Source organism: Harpegnathos saltator, unplaced genomic scaffold (genome assembly GCF_003227715.2).
Source record: "Harpegnathos saltator strain DR-91 unplaced genomic scaffold, Hsal_v8.6 scaffold846, whole genome shotgun sequence".
Taxonomy (NCBI): domain Eukaryota; kingdom Metazoa; phylum Arthropoda; class Insecta; order Hymenoptera; family Formicidae; genus Harpegnathos; species Harpegnathos saltator.
In genome coordinates, this window is record NW_020230700.1 from 857,701 (window position 1) to 871,989 (window position 14,289).

The 14,289-nt window shown below is 34.2% G+C and overlaps 1 protein-coding gene across 7 annotated transcripts in view; it reads right to left on the reverse strand.

Moving 5' to 3' along the window:
• The window catches only part of AChE-2 (acetylcholinesterase 2), a 447,910-nt gene that overhangs the window by 34,725 nt on the left and 398,896 nt on the right, over nt 1–14,289 (reverse strand). For all 7 annotated transcript variants that reach the window (XM_025307356.1, XM_025307359.1, XM_025307357.1 and 4 more), the window contains exon 5: nt 11,196–11,359. In XM_025307356.1, the coding sequence (XP_025163141.1) occupies nt 11,196–11,359 (164 nt within the window). The remainder of the gene's footprint in view (nt 1–11,195; nt 11,360–14,289) is intronic.

A 14,289-nucleotide genomic window follows, 5' to 3' on the forward strand; every position in this document is an offset into this window, starting at 1 on the left:
TAATTAATTAAATGCATGATTAATTCATTATAAACTCATGCTCGGTGAGGAGAATTCGGGTGTTTTCAATGAAAATTAAAGCAGGAAAAATTCTGTGAAAAGTTCTCGATTAGAAAGCGAATTTTCAACGCGACTCGAGATTTTGGAATCTAGATTATAATCGCGATGAAAACGATGCCAAACTAAGCTGCTTACTATATATTGCCTATCGTGCTGTAGACATTTTTGTTGACAGCAGATCTTCTCGTACATTTTGTCCATAATTAAGATCTGAGAAAATTATTCCTGCATGTTAAATTGCACGTACGCGGCGGAATATTAACATTTTCGCGTTAACAAATGGAAGTTTAAGTTTGAACGTCGGACCAGCGAGTTGCCGACTAACTTACTCTTTTTCGCAGTTATAATTTGAATTTAAATTAACTTCGTTTCACATCTGTAAACTTGTCTGCGAACGATGTCGGCATGCTTAGTGTGTTGCTTACATTTACAATTTTGCGCGCACACTGGACATATCAACTGGAACGTGCGAAAATTCCTATTGAATATTTCGCGCGTTAATCTGGCGAAATGACGAATTTATAATGAAATCTAGCGAACAATATGCATTGCTAGAACGGCATATTGCTCGAGAAAATTTAATTTAGCGCCGATTCTTCACGCATATACACCCAGTTTTCTCGCGCGTATAATCGTGCGTTCATTAAAATCGTCATGAATTTCAGTGTGTTGCAAGAAAAATTATTTATCCTTTGAACACGTTGCGTCTTAACTATAGCAGGACTAACTATGGGTGATAAATCCATTACATGGGGAGAGAAACATTTTTTATATTATTAAAATTGTGATCACTTTCGCAGCTACAATTATAATACATTTTCTTGCTATTCTAACAAACAATTAGCAGCAACAATATATTGGGCTGATCCACAAGCTACGAATTTTTAAATAAAATTGGAACGCATTTTATTCTGTTAAAAAATATAATTTTAATAAAAAGTATATGCACCGTTCTGCTCAACAACATTTTGCTATATTGCTTTTCACGTAATTCCATAATTCCATAATTCCCTTCTTGTAAAATTCTTGTGCTTTCCCAGCGAGGAAACGTTCCAAATGATTTTTCACATTTTCTAGGGAAAGAAGTTTACATTTTTTACAGGGAATTTATAATGAATGAAAAAAAGATAATCGGAGAGGGCAATATTGGGTGAACATGGTGGATGAGGTAAAACATCCCAACCAAACTCTAATAATTTTAATCGGATCTGCAATGACACATGAAATCTTGCATTATCGTGGTGGAAGGCGACACCTTTCCGAATAGCTAATTCAGCTTTATGGTAATTTCTGCCTTTAGCATGTCTAATTGAGCGTAGCATTTGTCTAAATTAATGGTTCGGTCGTTGGATAGCATCACAATATATAATTCCTTTCTAGTCTCATCAGATGGAAAACATAACTTTTTTGTATGCAAATCAGGCTTAAGAGCAGGTGGCGCAGCATGGTAATGGTTCACGCTGCTTATTTTACGATCGTTTTCATTCAACGTTATTATAAAAAATCCACTTCTCATTTCCCATCATTATCTACTGTAATAACGGCTAGGTTTTATTGCGCCTGTGAAATGTCATTTAAGTGTTGAAACGATTGACCAAGGTTTAACTTTATTGTGATGTCCTGGATTATGATGTGTCGATCAGAGTCGATTAAAGCGGTTATTTGCTGGACATCTCTAGTTAGAACTGATTTATCAGAGGGGGTAGCATCTTAGACATCTCTTGCACGAAATTTCAAAAATCACTTCTGGCACATATGTCGCTTATGGCACCTTTCCCATGGCATATACAGGGTGTTCATTTGAAAACTTTCCAGCTAATTATCTCGAAAACTATGAAAGATATTAAAAAAAGTTAAAACGTGTTCCATGATTTCGAAGGGAAAAGAGAATGACATTATCCGTTTTTTATTTGGAGAGCATTTTCAAGGTCAGTTGAAGGTCAATTGAATTTTTTAAAATAGAAAGCCCAATTTTTTATTATATCTTCTTTTTCTACCAATTAATTTTAACAACTTTTGTCTGAAATATTTCTTTATTTGCCTAATATTTTCTGAAATAGTTAAGGAAAACTTGATAACTTTTTCAACATTTAACTTACGATATCTCACTAACTATTCGTCGAAAGAAAAAATAGTATTAGTCCTAACTTTCGTTGAAAGAAAAAATAGTATTAGTCCTAACTTTTGTTAACTTATCGACCTATGGAAATTTCAAAATTATAAATTAACAAAAGTTAGGATACTATTATAGTAATATATTCTTGATAGTAAATAAAGTAAAAAAGTCTAACACTATTTGTTCTTTCGACAAATAGTTAGCGAGATATCGTAAGTTAAATAAAAGTTAAAAGATAAAAAAGTTACCAAGTTTTCCTTAAATATTTCATAAAATATTAGGTAAATAAAAAAATGTTTCAGACAAAAGTTGTTCAAATTAATTGGTAGAAAAAGGATATATAATAAAAAATTGTGCTTTCTATTTAAAAAATTAAGTTGACCTTCAACTGACCTTGAAAATGCCTTCCGCATAAAAAACTGATAATGCTATTCTCTTTCCCCTTCGAAATCATGAAATACATGTTTTAGCTTTTTTTAATATCTTTTATAGTTTTCGAGATAATTTGCTGGAAATTTTTCAAATGAACACCCTGTACTTTCTTATATGTTTGAGTTGCATTCTTGCCTTTGCGGAAGTAAAACAGCATAATGCATCGTAAAAATTCAATACTGTCTTTTATTTTTAAGCCGCAGCAGAGACAATTGTACTTTAAACACTATTATTTGCACTACAAAATATGCTGCGAAACGTCAACTATCAAAGTACTATATGAAATTATCCTCTTACTAACATACGGATACCAATTAGATAAAAATCCGCACATATTTATAAATTACCTCAATACATATAAGATTATTGACACTATAGTAACATTCATTAGAAAAAATATTTCTTTCTCCTTACTATAATTCTTTCAAGATACAATTAAACTCACTATATGACAATAAGCCAAATTCAGTTTGCAGAATGAGAGATTCTGTTTCCTTCAACCAAAATGCACATAATTCATTCATTCAAACGTTACTTCAAAAAAACCTTTTCTATGAACTTCAAATTAGTCGTTTCCGGCATCAATCGTATCTTCTTAATGTTCCAAAAAAAAATGGTAACAGTGTCCAGGTAAATATGTGTGTCCAAAGTTATTGCAAACATATATGATATAGTAACGTTTATTACAAAAATGTTTTTTCCGATGTTAATGATTTGATTATGCAATTATAACCACAAGAAAAAGAGAGAGAGAGAGAGAGAGAGAGAGAGAGAGAGAGAGAGAGGAGAGAGAGTGTCGAATACAGTTTACTCGTCATGCAACGTCGAGTCGATCTACTATTGCTACTTTGAGCTTCCCGCTACTATTGAGCATCGTCGAGTCACACGTCAAGTGATCTTTACATTCGTGTCTACGACTCGTGGCCTTCGCCTTTCGCGAAGTATTCGCCAATTGAGTGACATAGACACAGTCCTTGGCAAAATTGATCCCACTGTCCTCTCTACAATGGTCTAGGGCGTAATATAATACGGTGACTTTGTCGGGGACATTGCTGGCCTACACATTGAACTTCATTGACTGCCCGCGTTACGGCTCGTATTTCCAGATTTCAACTATACGTTGTACAGGTCGCGCGCGTTAATGGCTACGTTGTGGGAAACGGTAAGCCCAAGGCTAAAGAATGCTTTTCCGTTATTTCACGGAGATGGGAGAATTTATCGATGTCGTGTAATCCACAACATGTGGGATAACAATATATTTTCGAGAAGTCTCAAATACGTCGAGCTTTCCGAAAAAGGACACCGGTTTTTGTAATTCGTTAACGTCAGCACGATCCAGATATTTTACTACTTGATTAAAACATGGGTATCCAAATGCATGGATATTATCCTGCTAACCGAAATTATTTCTTTTTTTTAATTAAATTAATTTAATTATATATTTTATATTCTCCTCGTTAATCTGGGTGTTAACTCATAAAAGTATCAGGCTAAGATTGACGAAAAGTGAATTAAAATTAACGAAGAAATTAAATATCAAGTTTGATAAAAAATAAATATTCTTAATCAGGCGTATTTTATTACAACGCGTACCTCGGTTCGAAACTAAATGTTTCTTAAACATTTACTTTTCCTGGTATACTCGCTGTTTCTTATATCGACTTTACCATCAAATAAAAAAAAAAGTATTAAACTTTTATATAATGGAATAATTTGAACGATAAGTAAGAAGAAATAACAATAAAAATAACGATAAATAAAACTGGTTGATACTTCTACTCGTGTATCTAGAACTGACATCGGCATAGTTCATTCTTTATTATGCTTTTATTGCGCTTTTTATTATGTTTTTTATTATTGGCTTTTTTTACTGACAAACGGAACGAAAGACATCGCGATGCCTCGAATCCTTTGTTGAAACCGTGCGCGCGTACAAAACCGAGCGCGATTAAACGTATTATTATTAATAAATGGAAATATTCCAGGGTATCTGGTAATTTTCATAATTGTTGCATTAAGTGTTGGTATATAGGACATCTCAGTTAAATATATGCGAGTGCATCCCGCGCGTATACCAATAATATATGCGCATCTCGCGTGTGTGCGTAAGCGAACGTTTAAAAACGTTCGTTACGCTCGAGCGAAATGTGATATCGAGCTGACTCTAATCATATTATTCATTATTTCATCTAGTAATTTCATTAATAATAGAGTGAAGAATTCTTTAATAGAGGAAACATGAAAATTATAGAAAATTAATTGAATTATACCCGCACCGTTGAAATAGAGCGCATTATATAGGGTGTTTGAAAGATTTTGGTCCTGATTTCTATAGGTAGAACAGGAGAAATTGAACGATAAAGTCATACAAAATTTTCCAGGAATCGCAATAGTTATTGAGTTATTAATTAAAATATCTGGGCCAATGAGCGCATGGGAAAGAGTAGGCCGGATTCGACAGAAGTACACATCGAAAAAGGGTATATGTAGATTGCAAGATATGGTGATCATTTTTTGTTTATGATCGTCGTCTACGACAATGATCCGACGGACACGTCTTCAGTCGCATAAAATTGTTTGATACGCATCGTGCTCCTCTATAACAAAAATTAAATTTATTCCAGAGGAGTATACCGATATGATTATTGCTTATGGGCTAGCGGCCGAAAATGCATGCATCTATGCGGAACGATTTACTAGGCGTGCAAGACATCCGTCGAGAAAAGTGATTTTACGTGCAGTGCAAAAGTTACGTGAGATTCGGTGTTTAGTGCATAACTATAGAGCACAGCTGATACGTTAGTGCATCTTGCCGTAGAAGACGAGGAAAGGATCTTATGTATTGACCTCATGCAATCAGCTGATTGCCTTTGCCACGAATATTCATGTTAAGAAGTAATTTGTTAGGTCTATTGTGTGTGTGTGTGTGTATCACCATACTTCTATCCCGCCTACCGTTTCCCGTGCGCTCATTGACCCAGACGTTTTAATTAATAACTATTGTGATTTCGGCAAAATGGTACGTGACTTTTCTTTTCAGTTTGACCTGATTAATCTTCACAAATTTTCTTTTCCATAACATCCCGGACACCCTGTATAATCCTGAAATCGATATAGGATATGTTTAACTTGATTTAAATTCTTTCGATAGATCTTCATATAATGTGCACAAACCAGCATAAATAATCTTATCACAAAATAGTGTAATTAGAACTTTTTAATCTTTCACAACATTGAGACTGAATGTTTAGTGCATAACTATAGAGCGCAGCTGATGCGTTAGTGCATCTTGCCGTGGAAGACGGGGAAAAGATCTTGTATATTGACTCGCCTCATGCAATCAGCGGATTGTCTTTGCTACAAATATTCAGAAGTAAGTCATTTGTCTCGTATATTGTTTTTATATTTCTGTCGAGTCCGGCCTACCGTTTTCCGTGCTCTCGCCTAGACTCGCCTAGAGTTTTAATTAATAACTCAATAACTGTTACAATTCTTGGAAAATTTTATTATACGACTTTGTTGCTCAATTACATCTATTCTATCTGTACAAATTGGTTGATTTAACATTTTTCAAACACCCTGCATAAATTTGCGTTCTTTCCGTGTCGCGCAACCGTATATTGAAAGAGTATGTGCTGAATAAATCATCATGGATCAAAATTTACGCCGAAATAATAAACGGGTGAACAGACGACATGCCGAGAAACTCCATTTAGCCGGAAATAACTTATAATATGAATGTTTCTCGTGAGAGAGCGAAGGGAGGAGGAGGGAAGGACGGCCGAGAATCGCTGCCCGTGTCGCGAGAAATAAACGAAATATTTATATAAATAGCAGAAATATTTGATAGCGAGTACGAGAATAGGACTGACACTATCGATTAGTGGCGGGAAGGAAAATTGAAATCAGAAATTGAGCCACAATATTGATTTTTGTTACTGCTCCTTTTCATCCATCTTTCAAGTAATTTTATGCGGAACAAAATTCAAATTGAGTCAACGAGAAGTAGGTAAAATATTCTTGTAAGTATTATATGAGACACACGTTATTTAACGAATATTTTGACATGACAACGTGAATTATTAACGATACATGTGATATGATTGATATAAAATTGACATAGAATATGTTGAAAAAATATTTTTGATTTTACTATAGTCTTTATAAATGAAGTTATCACATTTTAAAGTGTCACATACACGAAGACAATTCTACATGTAGTAAAATTTTCATACATATTTCACGTACACATACATTATAAAATTGTCTAAATGACGGACATATCGACATTCTGCTTCAATTTTTAATATTCTTCCGTTTTATACATGCTATGTATATTTCGGGGGACCGAAATCTATTATTAAAGAATATATTATGTGCTCCTTAGCAAGATAAACTCTTGTGAGAGTCTGATAAATATGTACTGGTGTGTCACACCTCCGACATTTCTCACTTTCATGTATGTTATCAAGGACATGGACCTGACGAAACCTTCAAAAGGTTTTAGTTAGGGTTGGGAGAAGAGTAATTCCTTACTTGTAATATAGTTACAGTTACAGTATAGTTATAGTTACTTTTTCAGTGATAATTTAATTTCGTTTCTACTTTTCGTTTGTAATTGTAACTTAAATTAATTAATATCTTTTGTTAATAAATTTAATAGTTATTTCAATAGCTACTTTCTAACTGCACTTGAGGAGCACGCTTGACTTAGAGGGAACATGATTCTTTTACCTTACAAGAGAGAGATTGTCATTTATTGAATATCAAATAATATAGCACACATAATTAAGCATGTACAATAGTATACTGGGTGATCCTAAATTCCCTCATTCGGAGTATAGGACATGATACTTTATGCTAAAACAAACAACTTTTTCCTTTAGCAAAATTGCGTCCGATAAGTAGTTTTTGCAGAAGAGCGTGTTAAATTTAACGAATAAGCGCTCTTGTCTATGTAACGCTCAGGGCCAGCGCGCGCGCCTCACTCGCGTGTACCTAGTTCATGATTAGTAATCATAAGTAGTGTCTTTTAAGACGTTCATATGGTTCTCTTGTGATCAGTTTACGACATTTTAAGACTGTGCTTAAGACAATTTTAAATAATAAGAATCAATTATGAACAATACCGAGATTTGACCTGCTTTCATATTCGTATTGCCTAAATAATGAAAAGTTAATAAAATAAATACTGCCTTTATTTTTCACGTAATAATTAAATAAAATATTGTCTGATTGCACAATATTATCTGAAAATAAAGACAAATGTAAATATTGTAATATAGTATGTTTGCGAGCTGTGAGCGTTCTATTATTCCAAATATTGCACAATTATGTGATAATTAAATAGTATCATTAAATTTAAAGAATAATTTACTGATCAAGCGTATACATAGGAGTATACATATTTGTAACAATGATTAAAAGTAAAATATTTGAATTAACGTCTTTTAAGAGTTCTCTTCTTATTTTTTTATAATAGAAAATACAAAGAACTTATTTAAAATTCAAATTGTGTGATATACTCACGTCACGGTCTACATTTATTTATTGTTGCTTATGCACGTTAGCCTTTCAATACGTACTTTCCTTACATGTTTCGATTATTGCGAGGAATATTGCTATAGCCTCAATGATTTATTTTCTTAACCAACTGGACCATTGAGGCTATAGCAATATTCCTCGCAATAATCAAAACATGAAGGAAAGTATGTATTGAAAGGCTAACGTGCATAAGCAATAATAAGTAAATGTAGACCGTGACGTGAGTATATCACACAATTTGAATTTTAAATAAGTTCTTTGTATTTTCTATTATAAAAAAATAAAAAGAGAACTCTTAAAAGACGTTAATTCAAATATTTTACTTTCAATCACTGTTACAAATACTATATGTATACTCCTATGTATACCTTGATCAGTAAATTATTCTTTAAGTTTAATGATATTTAATTATCACGTAATTGTGCAATATTTGAAATAATAGAACGTTCACAGTTCGTAAAACATATTATACTATTTACATTTGTCTTTATTTTCAAATAATATTGTGCAATCAGACAATATTTTATTCATTTATTACGTAAGAAATAAAGGCAGTACTTATTTTATTAACTTTTCATTATTTAAGCAATACAAATACGAAAGCAGGTCAAATCCCGATATTGTTCATAATTGATTCTTACTATTTTAAATTGTCTTAAGCACAATCTTAAAATGTCGTAAACTGATCACAAGAGAACCGTATAAGCGTCTTAAAAGACACTACTTATGATTACTAATCATGGACTAGGTACACGCGCGTGAGGCGCGCGCGCCGGCCCTGAGCGCTACATAGACAAGAGCGCTTATTCGTTAAATTCAACATGCTCTCCTGCAAAACCTTGTCAGACGCAATTTTGCTAAAGGAAAAAGTTGTTTGTTTCAGCATAAAGTATCATGTACTGTACTCCGAATGCGGGAATTTCGGATCATCCTATAAATTGGTAAGATTTGAAAGTAATTGAAAAGGAACGATTCATTGCTTTTTGAGTAACTACAACTGTAATGAGTAATTTTTCAAAATCAATAATTTGTAATTGTAATTAGTTATTTTCAGTAAAAAAACTATAACGATAACTAAATACTTTTACAAAGTAATTGTTCCAACTATGGTTTTAGTTGACGCTCATTGCTTAAAAATTTATCAACAAAAGTATGAATATCTATCTTGGGATATATGAAACCATACTAATCGTAGATATGTATGTACAGTACAATGTATACCAATATAGTACACGTGTGAGCGGAAGAAGGCCTCCCTCACCACTTTGAAGAAACCTAATCCAAAATTCTACTCCATATCATTATAACTTTGGCTTTTACATAAATAAAAGGCAAATATGCAGATTACTAGTGCCACCCTCGATGTCTGTGATCTTTACTTATGTTATTAAGGACACGACTTTCAGCAACCTTTAAGAGGTTTTACGGCAGTCATCACTTACTATTATAAAATATTATTAATAAAATAAAAACAGTTTGGAGAAATGACGTACTGTCTACTAAAATTTTATTCGTATAAAAGCCAAAATTATAATAATATAGGGTGAGGATGAGTTACGTTTTTTGTGGTGGCAGTGTGGGGAGACGATCGAAGTCCCTCCCCCGTTTATATGTGTATTACATATGATTAATTTATGATACAATTTCATATATTACAAAACAGGTGTTCATATTGTTATTAACAACTTTTTAATAAACAATAAGCTTCGATTAGAGCGGAGATTTTAGAGATTATTCATCTTTGATAATATATATAAAGGTCAGAAATATCGGAGATGGATCACTAATCTGTTTATCTCTATCTGTACATCTCTATCCTTGTATTAACTGAAAATATAATGAAATTGAAAAGAATATCATATGAAAAAATATTATGACATTTTCTTTGTATGTATTATAATATCGTTCGGTTTCAGTGATTAATGTATAAAATATAATTAATTGTATATAACGAATTAAATTTCGAATTAATATTCACTAATTCATACCCATTATTTACACAACATATCGTTCGTGAAATGTTTGCTTAACAAGAATGTCGAGGAAGATTTTTTTTTCGACTTTCCAATTTTCAACATAACATATCCTTGAGAAGCTGAGCTTCAGATTAAATTTCTATTAAAATAAAGTCGACTTAAAATTCATTGAAAAAAATAATTCTGTTATCCGTTTGGTAGTCCGGAGTTTAGATCGCGAAAAGTCTAACCTTTTTGTATCTCCGAAACTATCTATCCTTTTGCTAAGGAGAAAATGTTAAATTAAAAAAAATAACGCTATATAAATAGTATAAGCGAATTATCGTATACATTCTGCAGTCAATATGGAGCCAATGAAACAGCTAGCGAACAAAATTGGAAGACTTTCGTACGAAAGTAAAGTTATAATATTCTTCCTATGACATAATAATTATAACGAGAAAGAAACTTTCAGTTTGCATAACCGAATAGCGACCAGACAAGAATTCGTTGACGAGGAAAGATATCTGTGTTTCACCGCGACTGAAAAGAAAAGTGTTCTAACACTCAATTAATTATTATTTATAATTTATCAAATAAAATTATTAATTATTAAATTACTACAACCGTATCGAAACTCCCCGCTGAAATAACTGAAGAAAATTGACCGCTTAGAAATCTCCTACGTGAATCCCTCCGTTCGCTTGACCGCTATGACCGCTTTCTCCTTTCGATCCCGCAATCCTCCATAGACAACGGAAAATTTAAACCTAACCCTACACTCCAACGGAATCGTTTTTGCCACGTATGCGTGCTCCTGAAGAGAGTGCAGTTTCATGCGTTAAGATTATCATGTCAATGTGTGCGCCTGCGAGTTCGGAAACATAGCTAGTATCTGCGAGTTTGGATACTACTCGAGTTCTACTGACAGCACGAGTAATGAGCACACAAGCCGCGTGATCCCGTAGTCTTCTTGAAAGTTAGTTCGCTCTCAATACGGTCCCGCTCACTCTTCTAATTTGAGTCGATCGATGTTGCGCCCTACGTACTCTCGAGCACGCGATTTACACCGGACGCGCTATACACACCCTGTATATGCGAATTGCGAGTAGTAGAGGATGATTCTCAATGCCAGCTCTCGCTCTTTGTCGGTGTACACCAGAGACGTGTTCAACGGGTGCCCGAAGACGTACTCCACTTCGTCACCATGTATCACGCCCATCCATTCGCCCCACACGTTGGTGCTCGTCCTCTGCAACACAATGTACATGTTTCCACCGGTTAGTTTCTTCGACCATCGCGGCGCCGGACGAATAATAACGCGATATAACTAAGTCGTCATCTTCATTCGTCACTCTCGTTGGATCTTGTCGAGGTCGAGTAAAATGTATCTCGCTGTGCACTAAGGACGTTTGCACACTTTTCCTGACCGAAATTGGTAAAATTCAAAGTGAATGTCTGTAAAATCTAAACATTCTAAAAGTTTCGACAAATAGTCATAAAACATAAGAAAAAATTTGAGTCAATTTATTCCACGATAAGCATGTTTCTTCTTACGTTTTGTATTCAGAGGTGTGCGCAACTGTGCACTAAAGTTGCGAAACGACTCATTTCTTTGAAATTTTTTTATCTCTTTAACTATTAAAACGGGGCTTATTTGTATGATTTGTACCGGAGAAGGAGGGGCAACGGTGGAGGCCGGCATACATGGACAGCAGGTCTTAAAGGATAGCAACCTTTGACTTTGAGAGACCTCCAGTTTGTACCACTAGGCACAAGTAACAATGCCTCTCTCTGTAGTCGCCGTGCGCTCGGGTTAGCAATAAAGATGTCGCTTCCGAACGACATCTCTTAACGTTATCTAGGGAGAGGAGAATGTCGTGAGCGTGGAGCATCAGGTAGCTCAGTGGTTTAGAGCAGTCGCCCGGCAAACGAAAAGACTCGGTTTCGATTCCCGGTCTAGTGACTACTGCGCTCTCGATATTTTTCTCTCTTCGGAACAAAAATAAGATGCGGGTCCCGAACGCACGGCGTCCCGTCGCCACCTAGTACGCCCTCCTTCTTTCATGGTCCTTACGCACCACTGTTTTAAATACTGTTTTAACACAAACTAGTGCTTCCAAATAATAATAATAATAAATTAACCCTGAATATTATGGATGAGAAAATGTTCTATATGAAATAGAAGAAAATAAAGATTTAACCAGTTTCTAACATTTGAAGAACCAGAACTTCCGGATAACAGCTGATAACAAACCAAATTTTAGCTCATATTTTAGATGGAACCATAATCTTCTCAAAACCGTTTAGGAAATTTGCAGCTAGGCGCAACTTTGTGAAATATATTTTTCACAAGCAAAGATCATTATAACCAAGTCACTGGTGGACTGAAATCAATGTTTTGTGCCAAAACTGGTAAGAGTGAATAATGTCGTATTTTATATGTAAGCTTATCTATAAAAAGTTTTTCGAGTCGCTGATTACGAATCTGGAGTCAAAATTTTAAAATTCAAAATGGCGGATTCAATATGGTGATTTCAAATGACTAATTTTTATAAGATATCATGGATATGTATCAAACTCGGTATACGTATGTTTTTTCGATCACAGATGACAAATAGAGTCGAAATTAAAAAATTAAAAATATATAAAATATATAAATATAATATAAAAAAATAAAATGTATAAAAAAATTAATAAAAATAGAAACAAAAAAATTAAAAGTATATAAAAACAAAGAATAAAAGAAATAAAAAGTAAAAAAATAAGAAATAGAAAAATGGAGTGTAAAATCCTACCGTAGCCTGCACGTGGCGCACTCTGGGATTGTGATATTTCACCAGCTAATATGGAGATAAAAGTATATATAATGAAATATTGTTAATCACCAGAAGCAAAAATTTTGGTCTACCATTTTGGATCTGCCATTTTGAATTGCAAGTTTTTTATATTAAATTCAAAATCAGTGACTATAAAAATTCCTTGCATCTCATTTTCACAAAAAACAAATAATTTTTACTATTTTCGGCCGCCATATTGGATTTGCCATTTTGAATTTTAAGTTTTTGATATCGGATTCAGAATCAGCGACTCCAAATACTCCTGTGTATACAAATTTACCTCATAAAAATTAATCTTTATAATTTTGGCCAGAAAAAGAATACAAACGTCCCATAGTGCTGTGGTCTGTCGCGCTCACGCTCGCGAGGGGAAAGAATGCTTTCAATGTTGCTAAAAATTGCATAGTTATTTTGGGCGTCAACTGTATCTCTCCTTGTTGCTCTGACATAAATGCAGGAGTGGCAATACGCGTGTAAGATATTGTTGTTAACATTGTTGCATTTACGGTTTTTTGTTACGTAATACTTATCGTGCTTAACATAGCGTTAATAATTTATAATGCTTGGTCCCTTATGTGCAGCACTTATTACGCGAGTAAGTAAAATTTACTGCAGTTGCGTGTGTAACATTTATTATGTCGCAAGTAAAGTTCACAGTATTACACGTCACATTTATCATAATGCAAGTTAAATTCATTATGTTACAGTTATTTTTTTGTAGTAGCATTTGTTACAAACGTGGTCTTCCCGCCTACAATTCTATCATTTTGCGATTATAGTTACGAGTACACCTAACCTTTTTTTCTTTTCTCAATGGGATTCTCGCGAAGTCCGCGAGCGTATAGCCGAGTTGGAATGTAGGGAGTAGAGAGATGGCGAGAAAAAAGAAAGTATTGGTAAATAATAGAACGAAAGCATGAGTCTATAGAAGCTGAAAATTGCCCGGGCATGACATGTCGTCGTCCATCGTTCGCGGCATCGAAGTTATAATTTAACACGCTGCCCTGCGCAATGGTTGTTGCTAACAAAAATGTTAAAGTTCCGCGGTTATAGCTTATCGAGAATAACGAAATGACATTAGCGTTGAAACTCGCGTGGCACTTTGAATCTTTATCATTGCCGCCGCAAGATAGAAAGCGTCAACATCGTTTTCCGGAATGTTTCAATTTTCCGATCTCCCTTCTCTTTTTCTCCGCCCCTTTATCTCTCTCTTTTTCTTTCTCTCTTTCACCCCCTCTCTCTCTCTCGCTCGCTCGCTTGCTCGCTCTCTCTATTATTCTTTCTTTCTCCTTCCTATAATTTTAATTCGATACCACGATCTCGGGTATCTTCCTGTTGAACT